We start from the raw sequence: 14,690 nt of genomic DNA, 5'->3' as shown, positions 1-14,690 counted from the left end.
CGATATTGATGTTGTATATTGTTTAGGTCTCCTGTTACCTTATTGTCTGACTGCTTTTTTATTTTTAAATGACAGTATAGAGGTACCCGTTGTGTTAAAATATGACGAGGAGTACCTGACCTGAAGCTGGGAGTGAAGGTGTTTTGTTTTTACAGGCTTTTATTTTGAAGGACTCTTGCGAAACAGACTTTTTTATGCATTATTTTATGAAGCATTCCTTCCATATGCAACACTTTACTAACAAAAAAAATACATAGAATCTTAAACATGAGCCCCAATGAAATGCTAATGTTCCATTTGTTCATATATTAAAGTGGATAAAGTAATAATGTATTTGGGGGGGAAAGTAATTTTCTATTACTTTGTTAAAAATTAGTTGTGCCATCTATAATGCAAAATAACGTCAGGATTTTGCATAAAATAATATAAACAGCGCCACGCCATAGATTTGCAACACCAGATGTAGTGGATTTTTAATCTCTGCTATATATTTTGTTTGGTTTTCTTCTTCTCAAATGTTAGGAGTGTCTTTTTTTTAAATTGGGGGTGTTTGTAACTGTAGGAGAAGTCACTCAGAGACGTTACGTTTGTGCCGCCTGGCCATGATACCGGCCGAGAGTTACCACCGTGTTTATTAATTGTGGATTCTTTGAAACGTTATCCCAGCGATAATGTGCCAGAGTCCCCCTAAAGTACTTCTTTGGCACCCTCGTACTCCTCTTCTCTCCCCCCGTCCTTCCTCTGCTCTCGCCTCTCTCTGTCTCTCCGTGATGTGTGGCGGTGTTTGTGCAGGGACAGAAAATGGTTGAGATTGAGTCTCTGACTCATCCTGAAGGAGGAGGGAGGGGAGATGAGGGATGGGGGCAAAGACGAACTGATTTTTTTTGTGTTTTGATGGGGTGGCAGTGTCACTGTGTGTTATCCTGAAGATGTTTAAATGAAATTTCCAGGTGTGTGCAAGCTGCAGATGTTAAATGTGTAAATGTGTTTGGAGACGGGCAGCTGTGGGAAACTTTGCTGCTGCTGCTGTAATCTCGCCGTCTTGTGATTTTTCTGAATGCTGTTTAGATGTCTCGTGTTTACTTAGTTACTTTTCCTTTATTTTTCTTCTTGTCGTTGTCTTTCTTTCATTGAGTTTTGTATTCTTTTTTACTTTACTGTACGGGATTTGTATTTTCCTTTCTGGTCCTTTGGGGGGTTTTCTTCATTTTTATGCCTCATTTAAGGTTTCTTCGTGACTTTTCTCTGGGCTTTGTCTCGCTTTAAAAAGTTTTCTTCATGCTCTTGTTTGTTTCTTTTTTGCTTTCTTTTATTCTTTGATTTCTGATCATTTGTTCATCAATTAATTTCATTTTTTGTCACGTTTCTTTCCCATCTTTGTCAGTTTCTTTAAAGTTTTTATGCTCTCCTTTTACTTTTCTCTTTATGTTCTTTTTTTCCTCTAAACTTTCCATTCTTTTATTAATGTTTCACTATCCTGTTCATTTTTTTTTATTTTTATCTTTGATTCTTCTCTTTCGTTCTCTTTTTGTCTTTCTCTTTCACTCTGTTCTCGTCTCCTCCTACCTTTCCTACTCTTATAATCTGTTCACTTTTCTCTGTTTTCCTCGTGTGTTACTTCTTTAATTGCCTTCCTTCTTTTTTTGTCCTTTTCTTCTCTCGCGCACTTTTCCCTCTGTTTCCTCTAACCCACTCCATTCCCTGAATTTCTTTCTTTCTGTCTCTTTGTTGCTCGCTCCATTCCTCTCTGTCCCCTTCTTCTGCCTTTCTTCCCTTCTTTTCCCTCTCCTCTCTCTGTCTGTCTCTCCCTCTCTCTGGCCTCTCTCCAGCAGCACAAGATTTGGAGCCGATTGTCTATTTATAGCGCCTGTGGTTCTGTCGCCATGACAACCAAGCTGGAGGCCAGGGCGCCAGGGAGCTATTTTTGGAGCAGCTCTGTAATGTCAGACATAGCCTTCTCTCTCTTTCTTCCCTCTCTCTCTGGATGTGGTGTGTGTTTGATTAAGGATCGGCTGGCGAAGCCTTCGGTTTGGTCAGCTCGTCGCAGTGTGAAGCGCTAACGTACAAAGAAGCGGTAACCCCCTCAAGTCTTGCACCGTCCCCCTCCCCCCACCTACCTATTACCTCCACCTTGAGGAAGCACCGAGACCATTTTTTTGTTGGGTTTTTTTGTATTTATTTTTTTGAGTGGGCTCGGTGCTTCAGAGGCTTGTAAAGCTTCAGTTTTCTCTCGTGCAGCTGAGATTGATTTCAGGCGCCTTAAGTGACACATTTGAGTGTCTGCAGTGAGATTTGCAGCAACAATAAAGACACAATTTAAAGCCCTGTTAACGTAAAAAAAAATACTAAACTGCATTTTTTGTAAATCTGAAAAAACAAATTTAAGTGTTAATAAATGGCCAAATTATTGTCAGTAAAATTGACACTAAACTATATTTAAGGATTTAATACTTAAATTTACAATTTTAAAATGTATCCTTTTTTTTGTAAACTTCTAATAATCTTTTAATTTGTTTTCACAGTTTTCCTGTTTTACAGTTTTACTGTTAATCAGCTTCTCGGGAATGTGCATTTTCTGTATTTGTAAAGGTTTTTGAGCGTCTTCATTTTTTACTTTTGTGTAAAGACATGGTGGTTGAACTTCTGAAAACTTGCTTGGACATGAATAGATTTGAGGAGATGTGGAAAGAGGCGCTTTTTAGGGACGCAATCCTGCTCGCTGATTTGTGTGTGTCTGCGTGTGTGTTGTCACACAGCGGAGCTGCTCGGACGCGGTGGGGCAAAGTTTTCCAGATGCTGTGTGTTTGTATCTTGTTATACTACAAACCCTGATACAGGTTAAAATACTTTAATTATTACTCTGGTACTATTAAACTGTTAACACAGTTAATGTGTTCTTTGATCAAATACTGGCTTTTTTTTTTTTTTAAAAGAGACATTTCATAACTGTTTCTCATATGAAGGTAATTTAAAATTAAAGTACTATGATCTGAAAATTTGGCTCCCTAAAAACATAAAAACCTGCTCCGTCCTGTTACGTTTGATCTGTTTCTGTTTTATCCTTACCAGCTGTAAGGTTGCAGGCCGGACGACACAGTTGTGTGTCAGAGTAATCTAATACTGAGTAGAGATGAGGACGTATGAAAGCTCATAATCTGAGTAATCCTTTGTTCTAATACTGCCACTTTTACAAGATAAATGCATTATGGGAGTGTTGTCAGCTATGTTGGGACAGTGCGCCGCTGCTGTTACGTTTTTTTTGTTTGTTTGTTTTTCAACACATGAAAAAAACAAAAACAACTTCATCATGTTCAAAATTACACGTGCAAAGCAGATCCAGTTAAAAGGTGTTTTCATAGCAGTCCAATAGGCTTTAATTATTGTAGCAATAATATAGAAGAAATTTGGTAATTGAACTTTTGTTAAAAAAAAGTCTATTTTTTAAAATATAATTGATAAAACATGTGATTTTTATTTTATACATTTGAACAAGCATATTTAAATATCCTTCAGGGTTGTTTGTGTGGCAATAAAACAATGAATCCAAATAAAGAATTGAAGTAAATATGACATTTTAAAAATATGTAAATGCTAGAGTATTTATTTTTCATTTTTCCACAATCGTGGCCTACATTTATTGTATCTGCAAAAAAGAAGAAGAAAAGAAACCCAAAGAAAACAGAAGAATGAATTTTAGCTTTTCTTGTAAATACTGGGTCATTTTTAGCTACCAGACAAGTGACCTGTGTATATTTCCAGAGTTTAAGTCACCCTGTCTGCTACCCAGAATAACCCTGTGGATATACATAACACCGTAGACCTCTCTGTTACTGGGGCAGCCACTATTATTTAGTTCATCTTAGTAGGCATGGTTATTATTGGCACTTCTCCTATTAATAGGGAGAAGTGCTAAAAATTGAGCAGTGTGTTTGTCCTGGGCGTGTTGGTGCCTCAGACCGGAGCTGTAGATAAACAAGATTTTGGCCTCAGCAGATGTTGGGGGCAGGCATGTTAACTCTCATCATTAGAGCTGTAGCTTTCACCTTCACCCAAAATGAAAGTTTTGTTGTTGAGGTGCTCACTAATAATGTAATGTTATGGGCTGAAGTTTGACTCGAAGGTGCTGAGGTGTGGGAGCACCTGAGCCACTTGGCCCCTGCAGAGAGCGGCTGGTACCAGACCGGCTGACTGCCTAATGGTCTTTCTGTGTGTTTTACATGAATATCTGTGTCAGTGCGCATTTGTGCAGAGAAATGCGCATGGCCCGCTCTTTGTCTCTGCGAACCCTTTCTCCTCCCTCTCCTTCCTGGCTCAGGGGTCTTTTTGTCCGTTTGTCCAGCACTGTAGCGCCTGCAGACGCAGCCCCCCGTTCCTCTCAGTGTGTTACCTGCAGCCCTTCTGTCACATTTCACCCCTGCCCGCAACATTCCTAGTTATCTCAGAGGGGGCTGCATACCTGTTCTCTGAGAGGCGGCTGCAGGCCAGTGTCTTGCCTTGCTAGTTGTAAGAATAGAGCGTAGACAATTATTCAAAGCAGACAGCCGGGCGGGCCGGGGAACAGAGTGGGAACGCAGTATGTTAGCAACTACTCTGTAACAAGCAGTCAGGGATTACTTAAAGCATTTTGGTTGGTGAAGCTTTGCAGAGATTTAAAATAAAATTGGTTAGATGAAGTTGCAAGCAGTGCTTTAACACATCAAAGCCATGTCTGTTCATTTTTTTTTAAATTAGCAAGCATTAACTGTGTGGCTACACTTTAACACTACTGCACTATAACCCTCATCCCTGCTTAAAACATGCTGCTCAGGGGAAAGCTTTAATATTTAAATATTGTTCCGGAATTTTGTGAAGTAGAAATGCATCAGAATAAGGTACATTAAAGTACATTAAGGTTAAAGTACAATAAGGTACAATAAAGTACATTTAGCATATTTGGTGTTTTATTTTAACAATTTGTATGGAGGTAATTTTCAAGTTTCTTTCTACAGAAAGACTCCCATTGCATTTCAAGCTATATCTGTCGGAGACCCTGTAATTATTTGTACTGCATTTCACGTCCATTCAGTATTTACTTGAGATCTTGTTGTTTAATATAACATGGTAACACACACGAGGAAGGGCTAAAGTTTAATATGCAAATGTTTAAGTTTGAGAGCAGAATCCGTGATTGAAACATTTGCATGATATTAAAGCTGCGATTGTGAAGTTTTCAGCTCAGTTTCTGTAGGAAAACTGCAGCACTTGTGCTCGATCAGTGCAGGCGAGTGCGACACTGCTGCTTAAAGATAATCACCAAATTCCTTTCGGTATAACTGGCCTGAATTCAGCTCACTCCTCTTTCCATGCCACAGCTGAGCAACTCTTCTTTGATAATGTTTACCTCTTTACATCTGAAAGTCCCGTCTGGACAGCTTGGAAGTTTAATTTTCCACCTTCATTTTATTTACATGCATGTGCAGTGGCTCGAAGGGAGATGATAGGGAAGTTGTTTTTTTTTCCTGTGTGAAATTTAGGCAATCTTATTAATGCTGGTGTGCATGTACACGACGGGTACTAGTGTAAAAGTGTCTGTGGTCCAGACAACTCCGAAAGAGTCGTCAGGCTGCCTCACACACCTTGAAAGCATACACCCGTTCACACAGACCATTAACATGCATTTGGGTAGGCGCTCTTCAAAATATGAACGCGCTGTAGGCCTGCATACCCACCCACGCACACACACACACACACACACACACTTCTCCTTCTGTGCAAGTACTACTACAGCAGCTCCATTGACGAGGCTTCTTCAGTCTGACAGAGCAAACGGCTGCCGGTGACTCAGACTGGCTGCCTCTGATCTCGCTGCGATTTCAAACACTCGCCCCCTCGTGGCCATTCAGGGACTCATATCCTCCATGTTTCCCGAGCTCTCATTGCTGTGCTCGGCAGCAGCGCTCGGCCTGTGTTTGTGTGCGTTTTTGAAGCCAAACTCTTCCAGTCTGATAGGTTGGTGAGTTAAGGAGGATTTTAAGTTGCGTTTACAGTTCAGTAGGTTTTATTTTGAAGATTACTGTGGTTAGTTAAAATGGACTGATTTACTGTGAAAGTAAGCAATACATTCGTTTTATTGTAATATTGTATATATATTTTTTCTATACAGTTCCAGCTGAGATTTAAAAGCTTTTGTGTTGTCTTTGCAGCTTCCTAGACCGGATTGATGTGGTCAGGCAGAACGACTACACACCCACTGATCAGGTGAGGCAGTCAGCACTCAAACACCAGTTATAACAGTTTTTATCATTTTTATTTAGTTTTGTAAGTTTCAGTTATATTCTGTTATTTTATTGTTTAAAAATGTTCACCAGTGTTTAGTATATTCTATAATGTTCAAATTGAGCAAAAACGAAAATGGAGAGTAGTTTTTGTTTTCTATTCCAGTTAATCAAAATGTTTTTTTCTCTTGTAGCTTTCATTTTTTGAGTTTTAGTTCACTGTAATAACACAAACAGGATTGAAGGTGATGAACCACCAGAGCAACGCCTGCCAGACATTTGCATTTATTCACCAAACTCAAATAATATTGCAATAACAACCTGTAAGCAGATTTTCAGGTTCCCATCATGACACACTCATGCTCTGTGTATATTATTTGGAGGCACCTGTGCCTTCCCTTCTGTGACGTGTCAAAGTTTAATCTTGGGGAAACTCGAGAAGAAGTAAAAAGTGTGAGTGTGTTTAACTGTGTAGCCGGAACCAGACAAAGGATGTGAACTGCAGTACACGTCATATCATACGTGAAACGAGCGTGTGCAGATGGAGAAGTTCACGTCCCAACGACCCGTGTGGACGTGGAAAGCATGAAGAGACCTTCATGACGGCATTGTAATTACGCATCACCACTGAGGGCAGCAGAGCCGTGCACAGGGCATGTTTGCATATAGAAAATGTGTGTCGTTATGTTTGCAGAAAATTATAATTACCACATTTGTGGCAGTTTTTAAAATCATAGTTGGTGAATACTTTCTAGATTTTTATGTACAATCAGCTGTGATTAGCGTAGAAGCGAGTAAGAACAGTGCCGTGGGAAATGGAAAGTGAATATAGAAAAATTAAAAGTAAAATGAGTGTGGAATTTATCTGCTTTTATTTGATTTAGATAGCCAGATAAAACTTTGAATTTGATTGTTTTTGACCTGTTTTTACAAAAGATCTACTCATCTACAAACACTATTCATTATTAGGTGTTATTATTCAGTATGTCTTATTGAAAATGGACTATATGCACAGCTTCTTTTTAAAATTATTTTATTTATAATGTGTATCAATACGGATAAGTGCATAATATGAACTGTGTCACACATCCCGGCATTTAAGTTTAAATGCTGTTCCCTAGATGGACTTTCAAGACGCACGCATCAGTTATCTTTATTTGTTTTATTTCCTCACGAAAGTCGACTTCTTGCCCATTTACTGCCATTTTATGCTTCATTGTCCACTTGTGCTTCCTTTAACCCTCCTACTCCTTTTTTTTTTTTTCAGGACCTGCTAAGATGCAGAGTACTGACATCTGGGATCTTCGAGACAAGATTTCAAATAGACAAAGTTAATTTCCAGTGAGCAACCTCAATGTTTATTTATCACGATGTGTGCGATAGAGCGAAAGTAAAAAAGTCAAATAAAAGGATTAATACTGTTTTAAAAGTGTAAATATAAAACTTTTTAACTTCCTCTGTCTCTCAGTATGTTCGACGTTGGAGGTCAGAGGGATGAACGGCGAAAGTGGATCCAGTGTTTTAATGGTAGGAGATGATCCTGAATTATTTCTGAAGTATCTAACACTCACTTTGCTGCTTTTTTCATGTCATTGGGTTTATAAAGTTACTAAAGCAGATATATATGTAGTGTTCAGCAATCCGTAACTGGATTGAAGCATGTGCGTTCATTTAAAGTCCAAGTTGAGAACAAGGTTGTGTATCTTGAGTTTTTGGGTATTTTTATTCATAGTGGTTTTATTAATCCTGCTCTGTGTTGTGTGCCGCAGATGTGACAGCTATCATCTTTGTGGTGGCGAGTAGCAGCTACAACATGGTGATCAGAGAAGATAATCAGACTAACAGACTACAGGAAGCCCTCAATCTTTTCAAGAACATTTGGAACAACAGGTCGGAGACAAATTCTTCTTTGGACACATTTCTTTCTTTTCTGTTTTTGTCTTTTTTTGTTTGAAGGTGAGACAAAAGGGAGTCATAAAAGCCAAGAAATGTTGCTAAAAAGACTATAGAAACTAAATGCTGTGACACTTTGGTCCCTTTCTTTAAGGGAGCAGACATAAGAGCAACTTAAGAGTGAAGTATATGATTACTGTGACTGGTAGTTTTCCATTGTTTGGGCTAAAAGAAAGTCATATACAACAATACAATACAATAATAAAACTTTTACTTTGAGTTGAGAGGAATGCCTAGTTACAAGCCATCTTGCACACAGCAGGGAAATACGGGGGAAAAAACAAAGATAAAATAGGATCAAAAGAACATGAGACATGATGTGAGCTTTCTGTTAGCTGTGCAAATGAAAACACAAATCAAGCTGGGAAGGTTTGTCATCTGAGGGGCTGCTGCTTTTGCTAGTTTGGTAAGAGAAGTCATTTCTTTTCAGAGATAAGTACAGTAAATTTAAACAAAGCGCTCGATACGTTTACGTGAACGGTGCACTAAAAAATTCTTCTGAAAATCAAGAAAATGTGAAATTTCTGATTCAGGGTGTATATGTAGAGGGACAAAGCTCTGAGCAGACACCATGTCCGCCTTTGACTCCATATGGGCTGTTTATGGCAGAAGCTCTAAGACCTTTTTAACCCAGAACTCCAGAGAGTAAATTATTGCCGTGTTCTCCAGCCAAAGTCTATTAAAATGTAATTTCTACTTTTAAAACAGTGACTCTCCAGCAACACATGTTTTGGGTCTGAAACTAACCTTGGTCTGAACTTGCTCACTTCCCTCCGCAGGTGGCTACGGACCATTTCTGTAATCCTCTTCCTGAACAAACAGGACCTGCTTGCTGAGAAGGTTTTGGCAGGAAAATCTAAAATTGAGGAGTATTTCCCAGAGTTTGCACGCTACACTACGCCTGATGATGGTAAGGCTGGCGCTCTTAGATCTGCTCATCTTCATCTTGCTGTCAGTCTTTTTTTCCCCCCAAACATTATCCCTGATGATATAACATCCCCAGAACTGTCCACTTTAATACAATAATATTTATATAGCTCCTGTTAACAACTTTCATCTCAAGGAACAAGTTAGAGAGCGTACAACATCAGAGGGAGAAGCTGTATTATCCAAAAGTTCACTATGAACAGGCACTCCAGAGAGACCACCAGCAGACCGAGACTCAAAGAGGGGAAACAATCCAGAGATGACAAAGAAACGGAAGCGTGGCTACAGCATGAACAAAAAACTGGAGAGTACACTTTATGATGTGCAGATGTTGCATATAAACCGACCAGAGCCAAAGCCAGAATAACAAAGGGATGGTTCATGATCACCTAATACAGTCCTCCCTGGGAGCTGGTTCCACAGCAAAGCAGCCTGATAACTGAAGGCTCTGCCTCCTGTTATCCAGTTAGATCGTGTGTCCGTGTGACTTCACGGCCGGAGCTCTTGGTTAGTTTGAGTTCTGAGTGCTCCATCGAAATGTCACACATGCTAACGCCCGCAGTGCACTGACATGTTAATATTAGGGGTGCAACGATATTCGTATCGATATTGAACCGTTCGATACAGTGCTTTCGGTTCAGTACGCATATGTATCGAACAATACAACATTTGTAATTTATTTTATCAATTTTCCTTCTGACGATGCTGTCTGTGTTGAGCGCTCAGTGAATCTGTGTTCGACTACTCCGCCTAGGCTGCACTAGCGCAGATCCACTGAGCGCTCAACACAGACAGCATAGTCAGAAGGAAGAGCGCAGGGCAAGCTAGCGAGACAGAAGTTAAGCTCTCCTTGCAACAGGCAAATTGAACCTCATTCAGATCTGGCGTTTGGAATTATTTTGGTTTTCATGTGACGTATGACCCTGAAGGTAAGCGAGTCATGGACTAAAGTAAAACAGTATGTTGGATGTGCCATGCAATGCTCAATTACATTGGTGTGAACTAGTGTGTTAGCGCAGTTAGCTCGTTAACGTGTTGGCCGTCTAGCCCCATGCACGGGGCGATCGGCGGTAGCTCGTTAACGGAGATTTGCCGTGTTGTGGCGTTAAGGTCATTTCAACGAGATTAACCTGAAAGCACTAGTGGGAACACAACGAATATGACTGCACATTTACGCCGACATCATCCTAGTGCAAAGACAAAAACAACAAGCATGCTACTAACTTTAGCCGAGTCATTTAGACAGCTGTTAGCACATGATTCTCCTTATGCTGCTGAGAATATAGCCCAGAAGAAGCGGATAGTATAGCTTTTATTTTGGAAAGAGCCATTTCTCTGTAATAAACTCTCTTTTCCAAAGATGAGTGATTCCTCAATCAGATACAGGGCTCGCAATATCGCTAGCCCGATGTCCTGGAGCTAGCGATTTTTTTCAGTCGGGCTACCAAAATCTATCTCTGCCCTGCCCGTCGGGCTATTGTAGGAAAAATATATGTCAATGCTTTTGCATTCTTTCAGAAATGTAGCTGGGTAATTATGTCATTGGCATCGGTGAGCCACTGTCAATATGTGACATATTGAAGTCGCGTTTGAATTTGCGCTTGTTTTTTTGCTTTCACTTTGCAATCGTGCGAGCTGTGTATAGAGAGCGACAGCACTGATCTGTGAGTGATGATAATTTGTGCACCAATTCCTCTGACATCGTCTTATTAATCGTTAGCTTACTATGCAAACATGACAAGTGAAATCTCCCGCAGCTTACACATGTGAGAGGTTGATCGCGCAGAGAATCGCTGAGCTTATGTGAGTGAGCGTGTAAAAGCATTTCAGTTCTGCTGAGCCAAATAAGACAGGTCAGGGTGAAGAAGTGACAGCCAAAGAAAAGCTTACCACAAAACGGAGAAGTTATGACAAATCAGACTATAAGGCAAAAAGAAAGTGCAGCTTTATGGTTTCATGGACAAAATAATTTCTGTGGCTGCAATATGACGAGCTAAATAACCAGGGCTGCACATAAGTGGTCCGCAGGTGCGCATTCGCTGTCAAAATAAAAAACACGCACAAGGGTTAGGGTTAAATTTAAAAACTGTACTTTTGAGTTAAAATATATATTTATAATTTTAATAAATGACAAATTAAGAAGGCATGAACATTTTTTTTGTATCGAAAAAATATCGAACCGTGACACCAAAGTATCGAACCGAACCGAACCGGGAATTTTGTGTATCGTTGCACCCCTAGTTAATATGTAAACATGCTGAGGTTTTTCTCCTCACGCTCAGTGAGAATCAGTAGTTACGGTCCTGAGATCAAGTAAAGTATTGGCCATTTTTACCAGTTTAACTCTAATGTGGTTTATTCTGTGGTAACAGTGCTGCACCGTGTGACTATTTAATGCTGCAGCGTGAAGGTGACTCGAATGTGACCAGATTTCTTCTTCCAACAGCAATACCAGAGCCAGGTGAAGATCCCCGTGTTACCAGGGCAAAGTACTTCATACGGGATGAATTTCTGGTGTGTACAAAAGTCAAAGAGGCAAAACCTGTTTTGCCTCTTTGACTTTAGTTTCCCTTTTTTCTATTCTTTATATGACATAAAAGACTAATATGAGGTTTGAGTTATATTCCTGACAAAATTCCTTTAGAGGCTGATTTACATGGGATGTGGTTTCCAAATTGGCTTGAACTCCACTCAGTCTCTCTACTCTGGCACTGCTGAAGGAGCTGAACATAGTTTCAGTGTTTTTGAGCATTTGATGGACCGCTTATGTCCCAGAGATGTAGATTTTGTCACTACACCAGAGTACATAAACTATCAATGTGTATCAGTGGGTGAGTATAATACCTGCCACTGGAAAAAAGTTCTCCCTCAGTTTGGTGTTAGAATAATTATATTTTAATGAGTATACTGCATATATAAGTGTTCTCTGATTTTCGCCCATAAGGTTTTTTTTAACTTTGGATATTAGGAATGTATGACAGCTCAATAGTTACATTAAAAAAATACATGATAATATAGAAACGATAATATACAGATACTCCCTTCTATATAATAAAAAGTGGTAGACAAGTTTAGATCAGCGTTACTCTGCGGGCATCGTCAGTACCAACTAGTCTTTGTGTGTCTCTTTTCTCAGAGGATCAGCACAGCCAGCGGAGACGGGCGGCATTACTGTTATCCCCACTTCACCTGTGCGGTTGACACAGAAAACATCCGCCGCGTCTTCAATGACTGTCGCGACATCATACAGAGGATGCACCTACGGCAGTATGAGCTCTTGTGATTGGCAGCGGCGTCCAATCTTACCTAACTACCTATCATCATACCTAGCTAAACACCCCCTCCCGACCAGTTAGCCAATCACTCATCCACTTCCACCAACTTCACCTAACATCTGAGCAAGCAACTGAGCGCCTTGCCCTCCCCTCCACTCCGATACAGCTTCTCCCGATAAACACAACTGCAGAAAAGCTGAACAGCGGAAAGACTCTTTTCAAAACAAAGGAAACGTTGTTACAGATACACCACATCATCAACTATCAGCCTGGACTGACTGCTGTACTCAGCCACACTTTGACCCAGGAAAGAGGGTCAGGACTGGAATCCCTGAGTGTAGGCGAACTCTCCTTTTAGCTCTCTCTCAGTTAAATGAACACACATGCTCACAGGTACACAAACACACACAGATATGAGAGACGACTTCAGATAGGTTTTAATACAGCAGTAAGACGCATACACTCTCACAGAGCCTTTCAAAAGTCAAGTTCTACTGCTTTCCAAAGTCGGCAGAGGCTAAATTGAATAATGCCTTCTGAGAGGGACGAGTTTATTCACCTAGTGCTGAACACGAAGGAAGGGAACGGCAGACAGCGAGGGTGGCAAAATGATACAGAGGAGGGCTGTTTTGTGCCCAGAGATGGACAGATGGACTAATTGACTAATGGCTGCCTGCGGACGTGAGCGTGACTCTAACAGAAGACCACACGGCTCTTCAAGAATCCAACCAAGGAGGGATGCAGAAAACAACAACAGAAAAAAAGAAAAAAAAATAAACAAGATGAATATCATACAATGCATAAACTCATGCATACCAGTGAACTTCATGCAGTGCAAAAAATCCAAGCTATATATATAGATATTTATATATGTGTGTATATAAATATGTATATATATATATATAAATATATAAATATAAATATTATATATTCCTGTAATAACGCAATTCAACTTTTAAGTTTTTGTTAGTTTTTACCCCATGTTGTGTGTGGGTGTACACTGTGTGTGTGAGATCTGCCTTTGTGCACCATTTAAACCTCCAACAGCCACACACACACATACACACATATATAAAATATATACATCCTCGCCCCCTTTGCTCCTGCTGCTATTTGACAACTATTGAATATGTGGAATTTTTATTTAACAAGGAAAGCATGACGACGCAAAAGGAACGTACGAAGTTGAAGAAACGACTCGTCGGGGCTGGATGCGACATTCTGACCTGGCAGCACACACGGACACACTAACACACACACCCGTGCACATGCACTCACAGGCCTCCTTGTCCACACTATGACCCACCTCCACACCGTTTACCTTTCGTCTTGTTCTCTCACTTCTCCCATTCCCACCTCCTCCCTTCCTGGCTTTAAGTACGTCTGTCTTTATTTTACTGCTGGACTATTATTCCTGTACAGACTGTAAAATGTATTATTTTGTACAACTTTATTGAAAAAAAAAAAAAAAACTTGTAGAAGATCCCTGTGCCTTGATCACGACTGTACGTGTAAAAATGAGCTAATATGTAAGTTATGTTTCACTGCGCTGTACAGCTGGACGGGTCTGTCCCACCTCGTCCGGGCTAGCTCACCCCTCCCGCTGGGGAGGGTGGTTGTGGGGTGGAGGGGGACGGGGAACGGGCATCGGATCGGGCGGAGGCCTTTCGTCTGTTGCTTAGTTTCCATTTTATTCCCACATTTGTTTGTTCGTTGATTCATTTGTTTTGTTTTGACTCTCCTCTGGTTTATATGATAGCGTTGGAAAAAAGAAAAATGAAGGAAAAAAGATAAGAAGACACACCACTTTAATGCTGTGTAGTGAACGATACTGAATCCTAACACAATTTAATATATATATATAAAATATATGTCAGATTTTATATTTTATATATATGTACTGTACACTTACCTCCCCATCACCCTTGTGAGCTGTCGCCCGGGTTTCCTTTGCTTTCTGTCCGTAACCTGCAAATATTTTCAGGTGGTGGCAATTCTGGGTGCAGCGGGGTGGGTGTTCATTTCTCTTTTTTTTATTTTTAGCTTTAACTCTTTTGGAGAGGAGGGAAATATCCAGTTGCAAAACATTGCTTGTTTCTACATAAACCAAATTCTTTTTGCTCAAACAAGAGGAAACGGTTGTTTTAGTCTTTGGTTTGTTCTTAGAAATCGGTATATTAGATCAACATTACACGAGCTGAAGCAGTCGCTGTCTAACACCTCAGCCACGCAGTGAATCCAGTCCTTAATGATTAGTGGGGGGGATTCATATTTTATTAAC

At 40.2% G+C, this 14,690-nt stretch overlaps 1 protein-coding gene across 1 annotated transcript in view; it reads left to right on the top strand.

Annotated features, from left to right (window-relative positions):
• The window catches only part of LOC146574993 (guanine nucleotide-binding protein G(s) subunit alpha-like), a 39,284-nt gene extending 24,739 nt beyond the window's left edge, over positions 1 to 14,545 (top strand). Inside the window, exons 6-12 of the mRNA XM_085275124.1 lie at positions 6,183 to 6,237; positions 7,522 to 7,595; positions 7,723 to 7,781; positions 8,024 to 8,144; positions 8,987 to 9,117; positions 11,581 to 11,648; positions 12,271 to 14,545. Coding sequence (XP_085131250.1) covers positions 6,183 to 6,237; positions 7,522 to 7,595; positions 7,723 to 7,781; positions 8,024 to 8,144; positions 8,987 to 9,117; positions 11,581 to 11,648; positions 12,271 to 12,417 — 655 coding nt within the window. The 3' untranslated portion in view covers positions 12,418 to 14,545. The remainder of the gene's footprint in view (positions 1 to 6,182; positions 6,238 to 7,521; positions 7,596 to 7,722; positions 7,782 to 8,023; positions 8,145 to 8,986; positions 9,118 to 11,580; positions 11,649 to 12,270) is intronic.
• The last annotated feature ends 145 nt before the right edge of the window (positions 14,546 to 14,690 follow it).

Source organism: Mchenga conophoros, linkage group LG5 (genome assembly GCF_057382185.1).
Source record: "Mchenga conophoros isolate Kocher_MC1m ecotype Shallow Benthic linkage group LG5, M_conophoros_male_GT1.1, whole genome shotgun sequence".
NCBI lineage: Eukaryota > Metazoa > Chordata > Actinopteri > Cichliformes > Cichlidae > Mchenga > Mchenga conophoros.
The sequence above is the reverse complement of the archived record's forward strand: the minus strand, read 5'-3'. Positions and strand labels throughout refer to the sequence as shown.